Source organism: Tiliqua scincoides, chromosome 1 (genome assembly GCF_035046505.1).
Source record: "Tiliqua scincoides isolate rTilSci1 chromosome 1, rTilSci1.hap2, whole genome shotgun sequence".
Classification (NCBI taxonomy): Eukaryota; Metazoa; Chordata; class Lepidosauria; order Squamata; family Scincidae; genus Tiliqua; species Tiliqua scincoides.
In genome coordinates this window covers 298,816,604-298,835,471 of record NC_089821.1, presented here as the reverse complement: position 1 = coordinate 298,835,471, position 18,868 = coordinate 298,816,604, and the positions used below count along the sequence as shown (strand labels likewise).

The 18,868-nt window shown below is 46.5% G+C and overlaps 1 protein-coding gene across 1 annotated transcript in view; it reads left to right on the top strand.

Moving 5' to 3' along the window:
* The window catches only part of LOC136636900 (cholesterol 24-hydroxylase-like), a 35,852-nt gene that overhangs the window by 4,802 nt on the left and 12,182 nt on the right, over nucleotides 1–18,868 (top strand). The window contains exons 2-8 of the mRNA XM_066612240.1: nucleotides 4–81; nucleotides 2,333–2,414; nucleotides 5,212–5,285; nucleotides 8,839–8,925; nucleotides 11,310–11,448; nucleotides 15,427–15,537; nucleotides 16,375–16,531. Of these exons, the coding sequence (XP_066468337.1) occupies nucleotides 4–81; nucleotides 2,333–2,414; nucleotides 5,212–5,285; nucleotides 8,839–8,925; nucleotides 11,310–11,448; nucleotides 15,427–15,537; nucleotides 16,375–16,531 (728 nt within the window). The remainder of the gene's footprint in view (nucleotides 1–3; nucleotides 82–2,332; nucleotides 2,415–5,211; nucleotides 5,286–8,838; nucleotides 8,926–11,309; nucleotides 11,449–15,426; nucleotides 15,538–16,374; nucleotides 16,532–18,868) is intronic.

Below are 18,868 nucleotides of genomic sequence, written 5' to 3'. Positions count from 1 at the left end.
CAGCTTTCTCTTAGGTCACCTACCAAGCATTTGGAAAATGCTTATGAAGGACAATTCAATTTTAGATCTTTTTTGGCAGTGGTAAGTAATTTTTAAATCTTCAGACCTTGAAATGAGAGGCTATGAACTGCAGTATCAATGTAGACCTTCAGGGCCCAATCCTATCCAACTCTTCAGCACTGGTGCAGCCGCAGTGCAGCCCTGAGGTAAGGGAACAAGTGTTCCCACACCTTGAGGAGGGTTCTGTGACTGTCTTCCCACCACAGGCTGCAGTGCATGTCCCATTGGCACCACTGCATTGGCACTGGAAAATTGGATAGGATTGGGCTTCTTTTCTCTTGGAATAATAGAACAGCTCTTATAGTTTAGTCTTGCAAAATACTTCATAAGAAGTATATCAGAAATGTCAAATTTCAGCCTTTGCTGACACCTGCATCTCCTGCCCTCCATTGTGAGATTAAACATTCTATTACATACACATTTTTTTTAAAGGAAATTGTCATGTTCACTCTATATAGAAAGGAAAGGAGCCTTGAGCAGTGATTTTTGATACAAGAATGGGACTTATTTTCCTCTCTGAAGTATTAAAGGGCATAATTTTCCTCAAAGCTGGCATGAGACATTTTAGCACCAGAGGCAGAAACTCTAAATGGCACTTTCTCCTTTAAATTTATATGGGTCCAAATCCACTAGCATCCTCTTCTGAGCAAGACTCACTGAAGGAAGGCAGTGAACAAGCCCCACTGAACAAACTTCACTTGCAGGAGAACAGTAAGATCACTTTCCAACCTTTGTACCGCATTTCTGTCTATGATGCCCAAAATTGGCAGCCTGAGACCAGTGGCATCACTAGAATTTGCATCACCCGGTACGGGAGGCCTGCACATCACCCCATGCAGTGGGTGGGGCAACACCCCAGGTGGTGGGCGTGGTGATGTACCATTGCCCTGCCCCCACTGCTTTTTGGCTGTACCTTATGATATAACACAGATATTTCAATGTGGTTTGTTTCATTGCATTCTGCATGAAATTACGCATCGACTGATATATAACATGATGGTATTATTCTTATAAACTGTGATTTTAGTGATTTTGAAAACTTGTAGCGTCTCACACATACAGCGTGTCTCAACTTGCTAACACCTTATTGCAGCAGTTCTCAATCTTTTAGCACCGGGACCGACTTTTTAGAATGACAATCTTGTCCAGGACCCATTTGAAGTGATGTCATGGCCAGAAGTGACATCATCAAGCAAATTAAAATAATTATAAATAATTAAATTAAAACAAAAGAAATAATTAAGGAGGAGCCAGTCCTGTTCCACCAAGTAAATTTTCTCTGTTGTCTGCCTGCAATAACACTCCTCAAAAAGAATCAGTGAGATTTTCAGCCCTCCCTAGTGCCCAGTTTAAAATTCTTCTGTTTCAAGCATATCAAGATAAAGACCACCTGGCTTTACAAGTACAAAATAGAAAACATTCCCCTTACGAGTTCAAGCCACTTTTTTTTGTCCTTTTCAGTAGGGGAGGGGAGGCTGCCTTCTGAAGCATTTGTTGCACTCCAGTTCCTTCAGATCGGGACCATTCTGGTGTCCTCACATTTCCCTTTGCCGGGCCTGATCACAAGCCAAGGCACGTCTGCCTACTCACAAGTAAACGCAACCATGTGGCTGAGTTTGCTTTCCATAGGGCTCAATACACTTGCAGCTGGGAAGGAGGGACCTCCTTCTTTGATGTTTTTTGGGGGCTTTATTCATTGGATAGGGACCATTCTGTGTTGTTGGATTCCTCTCAGCCTGCCCTGATGGACTATGGCAAGTACGCCTACTCGCAAATGAACGCGATATACGGCTCGGTTTCACTTTCCATAGGGCTCCATGCATTTTTTGGTTTCTGGTTTTTTGGCCATAACTTTTGAAGGAAAGGGGCTGTTTCACTCTGGTTTTTTGCATTGCATTCCGCTGGAAATTCTGCATCCAACAGTATATGGCATGATGGAGTTGCGCCTAAAACCATGATTTTAACGCATCACCCCCCTTGCGAGTTCACCCGGTGCGGCCTGCACCCCCCTAGCGACGCCACTCCCTTTTCCTTGCCTTGTGATAGGTTACTTCTGATTTTCCTAGTGTGATGATGCTGTTGGCATATTTTGCCCAGAAGAAGCAGATTGCCTACTTGCTGCTCTTCACAGACATGACCTCTGGTCCACAGCAACAAAACTGTGCTTATTCCAATCTTAGCTATGTGTAGCTGCAGTGTTTCTTTTACTCTATTCCTTCTTGGTCTCTTGTCAGGTATTGTGGTTCATTTACAGCTATTTGTCATTTCACAGGTCTGAGGAATATGGACCCATCATCCGTGTAAATGCCTTTCACAGAGTCTCTGTGCTGATGTTCAGTCCTGAAGGAGTCAAGGTAATGTATGTGACAAAAAGTGATCTCTCTGTGACCAAAGATGGATGTGAAAAGAGAGACTGCAGATGTACACTGCATCCTTTAGCAGCAGAGTGAGTCCTGCTGTGCAACTGAAATTATATATGTGCACAACAGCTTTTTGCAGGCTGACTCAGCCCTCTGGCCTGTCCCTTCGTTGAAGCTTGGAGCATATTATCTGCTTTAAAAAAATTTTTTAGGTGCTACGTGAACATTCACATTTCAATTTGTTTATTTGTTCCTTATTTTTTTCGCAAGAATTTTAAATAAATTAAAACCGCAGTGTGTATAGAAGAATCTTTGGCGATATCTGCTTTAACATTTTTGAGAAAACTCTATCTGTATATTTTAAAAAAGAATTACAGAAATGATAAAAAAGAATGACAGCCCAATCCTGAGTTACCCAGGGTGCACGGCTTCGCGGCACTGAAAACGGCTGCCACCGCATCCTGCATACCTTGGGCTGCCGCAGGTGGCGCCTCGAGAGAAGGGGACTTCCATCCCCTTCTCCCAGGTAAGGGAAGTAGCCCTACAATTGGGCTACTCACTTTACTGTTGACCAAAAGGTTGGCGGTAAGGTGTTCGTGTAGGACTTTGAACCCTACACGAACCGACAGGATCTGGTGGAGTGGAACTCTAACGGACCCGCCTCTCTGCCTCCCCGCTCCCTCCTCCAAGCATGCCTCCCACCCGCCCTCTCCCCCCAGTCATGCCTCATCCTTGCCCTCTCTCCGCCTGCCTCACCCCTGCTTCCCTCCCCGACCCCGCTTACTGTGCCACAACTTGGCAGTCCGTGAGACCGCCAATCAGTGGAGGCCAGGCACCTCCCCAGTGCTAGCCCGACACTAGCCCAATGCTGGCCAGCACTGGGCTACCTTGGTCGGGACAGTGTGCACCAGCGGGAAACTGAATTGGGTTCTGTATCAGCTATGTGCACATATCATTTACAGTTATTTGTGAGCTTACATTTTCTTGAGGCCTATTCCTCTTAGGAACATTAAAACATAATAAGAGCCTTGCTGGATCAGGCCATAGGCCCATCTAGTCCAGCTTCCTGTATTTCACAGTGTCCTACCAGATGCGTCAGGGAGCACACAAGACAACAAGAGACCTGCATCCTGGTACCCTCCCTTGCACATGACATTCTGAGGTAGCCTTCTTCTAAAATCAGAAGGTTGCCCATGTGCAACATGACTTGTAACCTATGATGGACTTTTCCTCCAGAAATTTGTTCAATCCCCTTTTAAAGGCACCCAGGCCAGATGCCCTCACCACATCCTGTGGCAAGGAGTTCCACAGACTAATTACAGGCTGTGTAAAGGACTATTTTCTATTGTTAGTTCTAACTCTCCCAACACTCTTCCAAAATATGATTTTTTTAACATTCATCAAGAAAATAAGGCGTATCTTTGCCATTATCCCTTCATGTTTTTATAATAGCTGTTGATTTGCATGTTATCATAATATTCTATCTTTTCTTGCGTTAATCTTCCACTCTTGGCTTTTTGTCACGGTTCCAGTTGTTTTTGCAGAAAGCATTTTAGCTCCTTCTGATCCATTTCTGACCATTGCTCTTCACATTTTCTTTATACGGTTTCTTAATAAGCAATGCAGCCTGTATGATAAATTCAAAAAGTACATGCGACGACGTGTTACCAGCCATGATATGACTTAATTTCCCTTTGTAATCAGTAGGCACATTGTGGGCCTTCATGAATAGGGGCCACAACTGGACTGCTGTGAGGAGGGCTTTAATCTTATCCCCATTGCAGTTTCAATTTGATTTTCCCATGTGTATTATTTGCCAAGGAAAAAGAAGCTTCCATTACCTCCAATGGGATATTTTTTTTTTATCCTTGACAAATAGTACGTTCAGTTGAAAAGCGGTATATAAATACTGTTAATTAATTAAATTAAATAGTACACACTGGGAGTTGTCATCAGTTTTGGATTGGGTCTATACAAGGAAGTTAAAACCCTTTTACCTCTCTGTTGTGATTCTGATTTATGGTGACTGCAATCCAGCTCTGTTTGCCACAGGAGAGTTAAGGCACACAGGGTTCATGGTGCATTTAACATCATGCATAGAGTAGCCTTAAGATATCTCTGGTAACTTCTTACATAATGTCTAAGTATCAAGCTTGCTTAAAAGTTCATTACGGGTTACAAGTTATAGTAGGTATGTGCAAGCTCTTGGTTTTAGAGGCAGGCTGCCTCTGATTGCCAAATGCATGGGATGCAGGTTGTGTCTGTTGTCTCATGTGCTCCCTGGGGCATTTGGCGGGCCACTGTGAGATACAGGAAGCTGGACTAGATGGGCCTTTGGCCTGCTCCAGTGGGGCTCTTCTTTTGTTCTTATGCTGCCAGCTTGACGTATCTGAGGCTTCCCTGATTCAGGGTTTTGCTGCTCTACCTGTATGGACTTTTAACCCTCTTTCCCAGCATTGAAATGTGATATGCACATGACTTTAAAAAGGGTGGTATCCTGTGTGGATGTACTGCTTGGTGGTAGGGAACTTGAAAGTGCCTGGTATAGCTGTAGTCTTTAGCCTTTAAACTAGTGCTTTCTGTAGGGTTCACTGCTAGGCTCCATGTCTTCACTCCTGGACTTATCCAGTTGTTGTCTTTGAAGGTGGGTCTCATTCTGCAGGCTGAGGTTTGCAATAGATCCTGACTTCTGTGAAATTGAAGACCATGGGTCTCTAGGTGATAGTACTTGATAATCGTTGATGATATTGCCAGTATCTGAACATGGACTGACCAGAAAATTTAATTCTAGGAATATCTGATGTTACCAGAATACCCAAAGGACCCACTGTCATATGGCCGTCTTTTTAATTTGTTTGGTGTACGGTAGGTTGATATAATACTAAGCTATACATGATGTGTGGGATAAAAATATCAATTCATGACTGAATAGGAGCCCAATCCTGAGCTCCACGCTCTGGCTGACTGCCAGCATGCACCCTAACACCGGACAAGCACCAGTGCTGGCCCGGCACTGGCTGGCGCTGGGCAGGCACCCAGCCTCTGCCACTCAATGGTTGCACAGGCCACTGAGCAGTGGAGAGGTAAGCAGGGGGCATGGGGGAAGGAAGCGTTCTGGGGAGGTGTGCAGAGGGCGGGGAGGAGGTGTGGCGGGAGGTGGGGAGATGGTGAGGGCAAGGTGTGCCGGGGGGAAGGGAGTGGGGAGTCAGGACCAGTGTAGCTTCGCTTCATAAGAACATAAGAAGAGCACCACTGGATCAGGCCCTAGGCCCATCTAGTCCAGCTTCCTGTATCTCACAGCGGCCCACCAAATGCCCCAGGGAACACACAAGACAAAAAGAGACCTGCATCCTGGTGCCCTCCCTTGCATGTGACTTAGCCCATTTCTAAAATCAGGAGGTTGCACACACACATCGTGGCTCGTAACCCGCGATGGATTTTTCCTCTATAAATTTGTCCTATCCCCTTTTAAAGGCATCTAAGCCAAATGCCATCACCACATCCTGTGGCAAGGAGTTCCATAGACCAACTACATGCTGAGTAAAGAAATATTCTCTTTTGTCTGTCCTAACTCTCCCAACACTCAATTTTAGTGGATGTCCCCTGGTTCTGGTGTTGTGTGAGAGTGTAAAGAGCATCTCTCTATCCACTTTATCCTTCCCATGCATAATTTTGTCTCAGTCATGTCCTCCCTCAGGCGTCTCTTTTCTAGGCTGAAGAGGCCCAAACGCCGTAGCCTTTCCTCATAAGGAAGGTGCCTCAGCCCAGCAATCATCTTAGTCGCTCTCTTTTGCACCTTTTCCATTTCCACTATGTCTTTTTTGAGATGTGTCGACCAGAACTGGACACAAGCCTCCAGGTGTGGCCTTACCATCAATTTGTACAGCGGCATTATAATATTAGCTGTTTTGTTCTCAATACCTTTTCTAATGATCCCAAGCGTAGAATTGGCCTTCTTCACTGCCGCCGCACATTGGGTCAACACTTTCATCGACCTGTCCACCACCACCCCAAGATCCCTCTCCTGATCTATCACAGGCAGCTCAGAACCCATTAGCCTATACGTGCCTTAGAGCAGCTAGTCATGCAGCACTACTAGACCCCACTATCAGGGTAGCTTGCTGTTCAACCTGCAGAGGTCCTCCTTCCTCCCCTCTCCTGCCAGCAGCTCCTCCCTACAGCAGCACCTTGGTCCTCAGTAGATCTTGGGCATAACAGCCACACACCAGTCTCCAGCAGTCCATTCACCCATCCATCCTTTAGTTTATCAGTATTTCCAGTACTCCATCAGCAATTAATCCATTCTCCTTTCCTCATTCTACTAACCACACCTCTTCCTGCATCATGTGCTCCTTATATCCCTGAGGAACCTATTGCCTTCAAGTGGCTGCAGCTGTGCAGCACATCCTCTGTTGAAATCCCAGGCTTTAATCTTTAAAGGGGCCACTGCTGACACCACATCCTAGCTCCTCGAGGGATCTTGTGCATTACCATTACATGGAACCCACCAGAGGACAAGTAACTCTGGATTTAAGGGCAGGAGGTCTGGTCTAGAGAGTAGAGCCTCCATTTGCCTGAAGAGTAACATCCACAAGGTCGCCAGTTCGAGGCCACCGGCACCGTGCGACCTTGAAGCAGCTGGTAAGCTGCAGCTGAGCTGTTCCATCTGCTCGGAGCGTGGGAGGATGGAGGCCAGAATGTGAAGCCAGATCGGAGTGTAACACCTTGAATGTGGTGGTTCTTGAAAGAGAGAACCTTCTTTCAATTTGTAAAAATCCCTGCGTGGATTTAATAAGCCTGCCTGTGTAAACCGCCTTGAATAAAGTCTTGAATAAAGACCAAGAAAGGCGGTATATAAATACTGTATATTATATATTATTATATTATATTTGATATTATGCAGTACTCAGGACTTGGTCAGATGTAAATGCTGCACTGAATCTAAAGTCTCCAAAAGGTAGGGGGTGAATTGAGTAGCCCCATTGCGGGGCTACTCCCTTTACCAAGGGGAAGGGGACGAAAGTCACTTTCTCCCAAGGTGCTGCCCGTGGCTGCCTTGGGTGCGCAGGATGTGGCCATTTTCAGTGCCACCGCACTGTGTGCCCCGGGCAACTCGGGATTGGGCTCTAAGGCTTTCTGTATTCAGAAAGAGTTTATGTTTCTCAAAGCTCCTACACAGCTGTATGCCAACAGTGTTCTATGAAACAAAGGGTGCAATCCTAACCCCTTATGTCAGTGCTTTCCACCATTGACATCAGGGCAATTCAGCTCTGAGGTAAGGGAACAAACTTTCTCTTACTTTGAGGAGGCTTCCGTGAGTGCCCCCCAACTGCAGGATGCAGCATAAGTCCCATTGGCACCGCTATGCCAGTGCTGGAAAGCACTAACATAAGGGTTTGGGATTGCACCCAAAGCCAGTATGAAAATGCAAACAAAACATAAGAACAAAAAGGTAAAGCATTATTCAATTTATAAGTTAAGAAGAGAAAGAAAGGAAGTGGGAACGGAGAGCAAATATCCCCCCAAGAGACCAAATCATCTATTAAAATCAGGCCGGTTTTCAAATTTGTTTAAGAGTTGAAAGAGCACCGAGGTTGTGCAAGTGGAAGAAAAAGGAACCAGTGACTGCAAGTCAGCCTGGCAGAGAAATGAGCCTTGGCAAACAGATAAACAGAGGATAAATTGTGCAAATGGAATTGAATGACAACCGTGATTGTGCAAGTGGATTGAAAAAGAAATAGGCCAATTGAAAGATATTGAATTTTGTTAGGATTGGGCTGTAAGAAAACCAACCTGATCTGAGTTCAAATTAACCTCTTCATTGAGGAATGTTTGGTTCGAGAGAAGCCTCTTCTGGAAATGTCCTGTACAGGAAGCTTGAGTGATCTCTTATCCCTTTTCAGATGTCCAGCAGAGACTGTTAGCCAGACAACTGCAGACTATCCGTGGCACACCAGTGTGCCACAGCACAGTGGTTGAAAATGGCTGGGTTAGAGGAAATAAGGAATGGAGAAAATAACCAGAGCCTGTTAGTGGAGGAGGCAGAGAGCATACTGTTATGTATGCAAGTTATGCAGGATCAAAATCCTACATATCTGATTGGCCCAGTCTTATGGCTGGCCAATCGGGTGGTGGATTGAAATCCTACCATCCAATTGGCCCTCTAGTTTAGTGTTTCAACAGCACCAATCATGGGCAGAGCTAAGGGGTATAAAGCCAGGGGTGTTTGCCTTGTGTTTTCATTGTCAGGTTCTGTTCTAAAGATGAAATAAATGTGTTGGAATGTCATCTCTATGCCTCTCTTTATTTGCACGGACCCACTATTTAACAATATCCATGGTCTATTTTCCAGTTCACCAAAACTTGATTAGGGGGGTCAAAACATAACATTTGAGTTTTTTTTCTCTGCCTTTTTCAGATTTTTAGGGAATGGCTTGGTTACTGCTCAAAACTATGACCACTGGCACAAGCAACGGAAAATCATGGATCCAGCTTTCAGTCGAACGTGAGACAAAAATGGATATTTGGGAAAGGCTGTTTTTCTTAAGCGTTTATGTGATTTTCAGTGCACATTAGTAAACGTATCACCTAGTTCTAAATGTATCTACTTAGAATTCAGACCCACTCAGCTCATTTGCTTGTTGATATTTTCTGTTCTATTGTTTTTTGCAACTATATTACTAACAGGAACAAATGTCCCTGTGGTACTAAATGTCCCTACTATAGTTCTCTAGTTGAAACAACAAGCTGCAAAAACTTTTGCCAAGCATCATGTTTCATACTTAGGAGTCATTATTTCCTCCCATCATGGGTTGAGATCTGGGGCAGGTCGTGAGTTCGCACATTTCCTCTCTTTTTACATTGTAGACTACAGGAGCACTGAAATGATTGAGGGCCCAATCCTATCCAACTTTCCAGCACCGGTGCAACCACAATGTAGCCTGAGATAACGAAACAAACTTTCCCTTACCTTGAGAAGGCCTCCGTGGCTGCCTCCCCACCACTGGAAGCAGTGCATGCCCCAGTGGTACTACTCTACCAGCACTGGAAAATTGGATAAGATTGGGTCCTGAGTGGCCCCATGCTATTTCATTTCTCTGGAATCATCACCCTTTGATGCAGAACATCTACATGACATCACAGAGCAATGCGGAGCATCTATATGACATTGGGCGCAATCCAGCCCTTGACTTGGGCCAGCGCAAGGGGCTTGCGCCGGCCCAGGAAGGTCACATCAAAATATGAAGGCCTCCTCAGGAGTCAGCTAGGCTGGAGGCTGGAAGAAGCCTCCATGCCGACAGAGGCACCAACGGAGGCAAGCTTGTGATGTAGGCTGGGAGGGGGCGGGGAGGACATGGGAGGGCTGTGTTCCTGGGTGGAGGGGGAGGGCGGACGGGCAGGGAGTCAGAGCGGCTTCAAGTCACTCCGATCTCCTCAGACTTGTGCCAACATAAGTGGTGGCACAAGTCCGAGGAGACCCATGGGGAAAGGGCACCTTTCCCAGAGGTACAGGGAAAAGTTTTCCCTTGTCTCTGGCTGAGCCGCTTTTGGCCCCTATCCTGTGCTGGATACAGCACAAGCCTTTTGGTTTGCCTGTTCCTGTGCAGGGTAGGATTGCACTCATTATTAGTTAACTTCTAGAGTTCTCCGCATTCCTTTCCTGTATTCCTTTGAGCCCTGATTTGCAACAATATTTTAACAGTAAAATACTCAGTGTGGATGAAGCGCGATTTAAAGGCTTTTGATGACTCTTGTGCTCTGAACTGAATGTTTATGTGTAAGTGTTTGCATGTACATAAATGTTTGGAGAGAGAAGGGAAAGGGACCCCTTTTTGCCTTGTCCCCTTCACCAAATGTAGGAGTGCATATAATGTATGAAGTGGGTGCATTCGATTGGTGGCGGATAGTAGTAGTGTTCACTTGTGATTGCATGATTTACACGTAGAGGTGGGAGAAAATGGTTTTATTTTTTCACAGATTTCAAAGTTTTACAAAGTTAGAAGTACAGAAAGTGGTGTTATGTGTTTTTATTCAAAATTTATATTATAAATATAAATTATAATCACTTTAAATGTGTGCTAGGTAGGAGATATAGGTGGTATAGTGTCAGCACATGCAGCCGCAGTTATTACCCATGCACCTCCCATTAAATAATAAATAAAACTTTTAATTTTTTTGCACAGGTGTGTGCCCCTTAGCAATGTTCCGGCCAAGGCCAGATCACGTATGCGACAAGCACTGCTGGTCACATGGTCGTCGCGGGGTGCATGCCCCAAGTCTCTGAAGACAAGGGGAGCTCTGCTCCCCTTACCTCTGGAGGCCCATCTGAGCTTCCCAGAGGCAGTGCACGTCTGCTTGCTGCCTCTGCGAGGCTCTGACTGCCCCAATCACATGAGAGTTGTGATTTCCAGTTTCCTCCGTGAAACCAGAAGTTGTGTTTCTCGCATGATTCTGGCAGTCTGAGCTTTGCAGAGGCAGCAAGCGGGCATGCACTACCTCTGGGAAGCTCAGACGGGCCTCCAGAGGCAAGAACAGTGGAGCTCCCCTTGTCTTCAGAGACTTGGGGAATGCTCCCTGCAATGACCATGTGACCAGCAGTGGTCATTGCATATGCGATCTGGTGTTGGCCGGAATGTCGCTAAGGGGCACACACCTGTAAAAAGACATAACACCGCTTCTTGCATCCCTTTGCCTGTGGAGGCTTCGCATTGCAACAAGCCTCACTTGATGACATGGGAGCTAGTCCCTATCCCTGTCGTTAAACGATGCATGACTATTTTGTTATCACCATTTTCTTCCACCTCCTGTTTATAACCCTGTCTTCTCATGTAAGACAATGTCTTATTAACCACAGTGTTCCATCCTCAGTGACTTTTACTTATTGTTCAGTTTCTTGATTGGCTTGATGGAAAACTTTAATGACAAAGCGGAAGAGCTTATGGAGATCTTGGAGGAAAAAGCAGATGGAGAAACTGAAGTGGACCTGATGGACCTCCTGTATCGAGTGACCCTGGACATCATCTCAAAGGTACTCTTGCTTGTTGCAATAATAATAATACAGGTATTTATATACCGCCTTTCTTGGTTGTCAGATTTCTCCTCAGACGTTATTCAAGGCGGTTTACATAGGCAGGCTATTTAAATCCCTGTAGGGATTTTTACAATTGAAAGAAGGTTCTATCTTCCAAGAACCACAACATTTCAGATGTTTCTTTCTGATCTGGTTTCACATTCTGGCCTCCATCCTCCCACGCTCAGAGCAGATGGAATAACTTGGCTCAGCTTGTCAGCTGCTTCAAGGTCGCATGGTGCCGGTGGCCTCGAACTGGCAACCTGCGGATGTTATCTTCAGGCAAACAGAGGCTCTACCCTCTAGACCAGACCTCCTGCCCTGGTTGCAAGTGGGACTGTCGGTCTATTCTGCATGATCAGAGAACAGCCATCCTAGGTACAATAATAATAATAATAATAATAATAATAATAATAATAATAATAATAATAATAACTTTATTTTTATCCCGCCTTTCTCCCCAAAGGGACTCAAGGCGGCTTACAACATATAAAAACAGAATTTAAAAACAAATAAAAACATATTAACACATCATAAAAAAACAGCAGTCAGAGTAAAAAAATAGGTAAAAAGAGCATAGAGCAGCAGCAAGTCATAAAAGAAACAGGCCTGTAAAAATATTAAAAGATGTTAAAAAGATGTTAAAAGGCCGAGAACTCAGAAGGCCTGTTTAAACAGAAGGGTCTTCAGGCCTCGCCGAAAGGTCTCAAGAGAGGGAGCCATTCTTAAGTCAGGGGGAAGGGAGTTCCATAGCGTTGGTGCCACTACTGAGAAGGCCCTATTTCTTGCAGCCGCCCCACGTACCTCCCTAGGCGGCGGCACTTGTAAAAAGGCCTTCTCTGATGACCTAAGAGGACGAGCCGGATTGTACGGGAGCAGGCGATCTCTAAGATACCCTGGTCCAGAGCAGTATAGGGCTTTAAAGGTCAATACCAGCACCTTGAATTGGGCCCGGAAATGAATGGGCAGCCAATGCAGCTGCTGGAGAAGCGGACTGACAGAGTCGAACCGCCTACCTCCAGTAACCACACGGGCCGCCGCATTCTGCACTAGTTGCAGTTTCCAAACCGTCTTCAAGGGCAGCCCCACATAGAGCGCGTTACAGTAATCTAATCTCGATGTCACAGAGGCATGGATCACCGTGGCTAGGTCTGCACGATCCAAGTACGGCCGCAGCTGGCGCACCAGCCGAAGCTGAGCGAAGGCCCCCCTAGCCACAGCCGCCACCTGGGAATCCAGGAGCAGCTGCGAGTCCAGGTGGACCCCCAAGCTGCGGACCTGCTCCTTCAGAGGGAGTGCAACCCCATTCAGCGCAAGCCGATAGTCCAGCACCTGCATCGAGGATTTCCGAACCAGGAGAGCCTCTGTCTTATCCGGATTTAATTTCAGCTTGTTAGCCCCCATCCAGATCCTCACTGCCTCCAGACAGCGCTCCAGGCCCTCAACCGCCACCCTGGAGTCTGGAGGAAAGGAGAGATAGAGCTAGGTGTCATCGGCATATTGATGGCACCCCACTCCAAACCCCCGGATGACCTCTCCCAGCGGTTTCATGTAGATGTTAAATAGCATGGGGGACAGAATTGAGCCCTGTGGCACCCTGCACCTCAAGGGCCAGGGTGTCAAACAGGCATCCCCCAGCACCACCATCTGGGACCGACCCTCCAAGTAGGAGCGGAATCACCGCAAAACAGTGCCTCCAGCTCCCAACTCGGCCAATCGGCCCAGAAGGATACCATGGTCGATGGTATCGAAAGCCGCTGAGAGGTCCAGCAGGACCAACAGGGACGCACTCCCCCTGTCCAGTCCCCGGCGTAGGTCATCCACCAAGGCGACCAAGGCGGTTTCCGTCCCAAAGCCCAGCCTGAAGCCAGATTGAAAAGGATCCAGATAATCCGCTTCATCCAAGACCCTCTGGAGTTGGGACGCCACCACCCGCTCAACTACCTTGCCCAGAAACGGGATGTTGGAGACTGGCCGGTAGTTATCCAACACAGTGGAATCCAGGGAGGGCTTCTTCAGGAGGGGGCGAACCACTGCCCGTTTCAAAGCAAGTGGTAACGTCCCCTCCATCAAGGAAAAGTTGATCACCCTCCCTGTCCACTCAGCCAGCCCACCCCGGGCAGCTCTTATCAACCAAGCTGGGCAAGGGTCGAGAAGGCAGGCAGATGGCCTCACACTCCAAAGGAGTCTGTCCACATCCTCAGGCTGTACAAGCTGAAAAGAATCCCACAACACAGGACAAGCAGTTGCCAAGGGGACATCGTCAGACACTGTCAATGTGGCATCCAAGTTGTGACGAATACGATCGATTTTATCTGCAAAATGTTGCGCAAACACGTCACAGCGGCTGACCGTGTATTCCTCCTGGTCTACTGGGGGGGCCTGATGGAGGAGGCCCCACACCACACGGAACAGCTCTGCTGGACGGTTGTCAGCAGACGCAATGGTAGCAGAGAAGAACGATCTCTTCGCTGCTACCATCGCCACGGAATAGGCTCTGTAATGGGTTCTACTCCGTGTCCGATCGGATTCATCCCGAGTTTTCTGCCACCGTCGCTCTAGACGCCTGCCCTGCCGCTTCATCATTCGCAGCTCCTCAGTGAACCAAGGAGCCGCTCCGAGTCTGCGACATGGCAGAGGTCGCTCCGGAGCAATCTCATCCACTGCCCTGGTCATTTCCCCATTCCAGAGGTCAACCAGGGCCTCAGATGAGACACCAGTCTTGGCAGTGGGGAAATCCCCCAGAGCCCTCAGGAAACCTTCAGGATCCATTAGTCTCTGGGGGCGGACCATAGAAAACGGTCCCCTGCCTCTGCGGAGGTAGGAGGTCGCAACCAGCCTAAACCTTACCAGGAAGTGATCTGTCCATGACAACGGAGTGATCTTGATCTCCTCTACGTCCAGATCACTGCCCCCGTGCCCAGCTGTAAACACCAGGTCCAGCACGTGTCCTGCAGTATGTGTTGGGGCCAAGATCTTCTGGGACAGGCCCATGGTTGTCATGGCGGCCATGAAATCCTGAGCTGCACCTGACGCAGGGACCTCGGCATGAACATTGAAGTCCCCCAGCACTAATAGGCGGGGGCCCTCCAATGCCATCCCCGAGATCACCCCAGTCAGCTCAGGCAGGGAGACTGTTGGGCAGCAGGGCGGGCGGTACACCAACAGAATCCCAATCCTGTCCGGCCCTCTCAACACAACATGCAGGCATTCGAACCCAGCAGACTGCTGGACAGGGCACCTGGTAAGGGAGATGGACTCACGATAGACCATTGCAACTCCCCCTCCCCGTCCCTGCAATCTTGGCTGCTGCAACACCTGGAAACCTGGAGGACAAAGTTCAGAGAGACTAACTCCTCCTGCCATGTCCAACCAGGTCTCCGTAATACATACCAGGTCGGCTTTCTCATCCAGGATTAAATCCCGGATGATGCAGGTTTTGTTATTCACCGACCTGGCATTCAAAAGCAGCAGCTTCAGATCCAGGGACTCACCGCCAAGACCACCAGGCATCCGAGAATTGGGGGAAGGACCAGAAGGAGAGATGATCTGCCTATGATGAGCAGAGAGAAATCATAGAGAGAAATGCTTAGAGAGAAAGAGACAAGAGAGAAATGCTTGTCATGAATAAGACTAGTTGCCACAGCTCACAGTTTGGGAACCACTGGGCTGTGGAGAGAGTGACTGTGAGGGCCATGAGTGAAAGTATAGAAAGCTGCACTTGGAACATTCAACGTTCATGAGACCAGAAGTTCTTTTGTAAGCCCTCTTCCAGCAAACTTTGTTTGCAAACTTTTCTAGAATAATGATGGCAAGAAACTTCCTGTCTTTCTATGCAATGCCCAGATTGCATTTTAATTACAATGTATTTAGAAAGCCCCCTTTCTCCTAGACACTCAGCTATTTTACCAGTCTTCTTTTTCTCAATATTGTAAGGTGGCTTTTGGCATAGAAACGAACAGTCTGCATGATGACCAAGTACCTTTTCCACATGCAGTGTCCATGATCATGAAAGGACTGTCAAAGACACGCAAACCTTTCTTCAAGGTAAGTGAAGGCTTTTCTAATGCTAACTCTCCCTCTCCAAAGCTGTTTTCCAGGGAATTGAACCTCCAGTAATTGAACCTCTTTTGAGGACCTAATTGTAAGCACCAAGGAGCTTTAACTGGGGACTCTAGAAGTGGGATCTGGGACTGTTGTTCTCTTCAACACCATGGCATCTTCCTAGAGACAGAACTAAAGAGGCAAAAGTACTAAACAATGGTGTCACTTTCTTTAGATCAGGGGTCTCCAAACTTTTTGGCCAAAGGCCCACATCAAATATCTGGTGTGGTGTGGAGGGCAGGAAAAAAATTTAAATATAAAATTTAAATAAATAAACTAAAGATGGAACTTAGATGAGTGAATAAATGAATGAATGGGCTCATTCATTCAACCCCTCTGGCCCTCAGAATACGCTCCAGACACAATCAGATCACAGTTCTGGTCATGTTCAGTTGAGTGGGCCAGAGGCTTTCAGGGGACAAGAGGTTGGCTGCGGGCTGGAAAGAGGCTTGCTGTGGGCCGCTTCTGGCCCCCAGGCCGGGGTTTGGAGACCCCTGCTTTAGATAGAAAAATAGCATAAATAATGCATTAAATGAGAACCATAACAAACACACACCGGGGTAATTTCATATGAAGTGCGTTGCAGAGTGAGACCGATGTCAGCATCGCAGCAGGTACCTTAAGTGGTCTACTTGAAATGAGCGATAGGTCCACAGGTGGACCACAGTTTATCTTTTTACTCTGTCATAGGACGAAGACAATACCTGACAGCCACACTATCCATTGGTGTGTTTTGGTCTTATGCCACCTTCCTCATGATGAACCCTCTTATCTGTTTAGTACCTACCATGGAACAGAAAAGTGGTGAAAGAGGTTCAAGAAAGTCTGAGGATTCTGCGTTGTACTGGCAAGGAGTGCATTGAACGGAGGCGTAAAGCTATCCAGGATGGAGAGGAGATCCCCCAGGATATTCTCACTCAGATACTGAAGAACGCAGGTAGGAGACTCCTTATGGAAGAAGGGTGAAATTGTCTGTCTTCTTTATGTACAACATTAACAGCACAAGGCTTACAGCCCTTATTTGATCCCAAGTAATACTGCTGGAACAAGCTAATCATGATTACGTCTCCTTGCTTTCTATGGGACTTACAACCCAATCTTCAGCAAGTTTACTTGGAAGTAAGTCCCGCAGTGTTCAGTGGAGCTTATTCCCAGGAAAGTGTGTATAGCAGTGGTCCTCACACATTTAGCACCAAGGCTCACTTTTTAGAATGAGAATCTTTCAGGACCCACTGGAAATGATGTCATGACATAATCAAGCAGGAAAATTTTTAACGATTCTAGGCTGCAATCCTAGGAGTAAGTCCCATTTACAATCATTGTTAAAAGAATATAAATAGTAGCTTTTTGAAAGTACAGGTCTGTAACATTTCCCCAAATGTAGTCACATACCATGGGAGCATCAAATCTAATATATTAAAAACAAAATATTGACATGAATGGGGACCCACCTGAAATTGGCTGATGACCCACCTAGTGGGTCCAAACCCACAGTTTGAGAAGCACTGGTGTATAGGGTTGAAGCATTCTTGATGTTAGAAGCTGTGGCTATGAGAATAGGCTCTTATTTGTAATTTCCAAGTGTTCTTGATGATGAATATATTAACAAGAAAAATCTTACTAGTTCAGGCCAGCACATATTACAAATCAGATATAAATAAATTATTTTGAAAGTATTGATGTCTTGTGAATTTCCCTTTACCCTGAGTCTCTTCTCTGTCCTTTTTGTCTCTTTTGTCTCAGGGCATTTGTTTGCTTTTGTTTACTTTTATTCCTGCCCTCTTCCAACCAGGTAATTTCCTGACCACTGCTTTCTGTCCTTTCTTCTTGCCATCTCGGAAGGAGTTACCAGCCCATACGGCAGGGGTGCCAAACTTGCTTAATGTAAGACCCACATGCAATAAACTTCAGGCGTCTGAGAGCTGCAAGAGAGATGTTTGAGAACCGCAGTATTTAAGAAGCTTTTCAGTTCTTAAATATATTTACATGTATTTTGTTGCCTTCATTTTTGTCCTGCCTTTCTTCCTCTGAGGGGACCCACAAACATTACCATGAACATTAAACTTACGGTATGTTTTGATCCAGTGGACTCTTGGGTTATACCCAATAAACAATTATAAAGCTTGATCATTTCTTATTTAGCTTTATATTAGTTGTGATGCAAAAAGGAGCTCAGCCAACCCATTTCCAAGAGCCTCCTGTAGCTCATGAGCTGCAGTTTGGCTACTCTAGCCATATGGCTTGAAAACGAATGTCCTCCAAAGAGCACAAAGAATAGTCTAGTTCAGCAATTCCCTGTATTCTCAGCACTGTGACCCACCTCATCCTCCGTGATAGGTTGCAACACGAGAATTACTCACCAGGACGGTGGGATGGGGGCTCTTCTGGGTCTCACTTGGCTGGCGACCCACTCTACCGGCCTCTGCGGGCCTCAGTGTGGCCTGCAGAAGTTTTGGAAAGCCCGTTTTCGGAAGCAAACCAGAAGTGGCTTTCTGAAAATCAGAAGAGGCTTTCTGAGTCCTCTGTGGGCCATTCTGAGGCCCACAGATGCCTGTAGAGTGGGTCGCTGGCCCAGCACAGCCCAGAAGAGCCCCCACCCTCCTGGTGAGTAATTCGGCCTCCAGAACAACTGCAATTTGGAGTCAAACCGAAGCAAAGGCAAGTGGGAGGTCCCAGGTTGCAACCCACCATATGTTGGCTCACATCCCACCAGTGGTTCACAACCCACAGTTTGAGAAACCTTGGTCTAGTTTTATTAAACCAAGCAATGCATTGGTCCAAGACCAAGACCTTTATCAGGAGCAAACATCTCTGACAGAAAAGAAAATCCTAAAAGAAGATGTACACACTCTCCAAGCTAATAGAGTACAGGCTGTTCTTGATACATGTGGGTTTGGGCCCATCTAGACTCTCTGAACCCAACTGGAACTGCACAGCTCAGGTTGGGTTTGGAGGGCTTGGGGGCCCAAAATCTGCAGATTCAATCATCCACAGATTTCAGAATCTGCGGGGGTTTGGGGAATGGATACCAAGAACTGCCCTGTATAAGGATGTCTGAATCAGTTTCTTTTAGGATTTATATTCTCTCTCTCTCTCTCTCTCTCTCTCTCTCTCTGTGTGTGTGTGTGTGTGTGTGTGTGTGTGTGTGTGTGTGTGTGTTAGCATATAGGAACCTTAATAAATGGGGACTGTTTTTTGTGCACTTCTGGGGTTTCTCTCTTTTGTTTCTCTGGCATTTGCTTGACCAAAAAGGTCCCATGTTTATAATCCTATT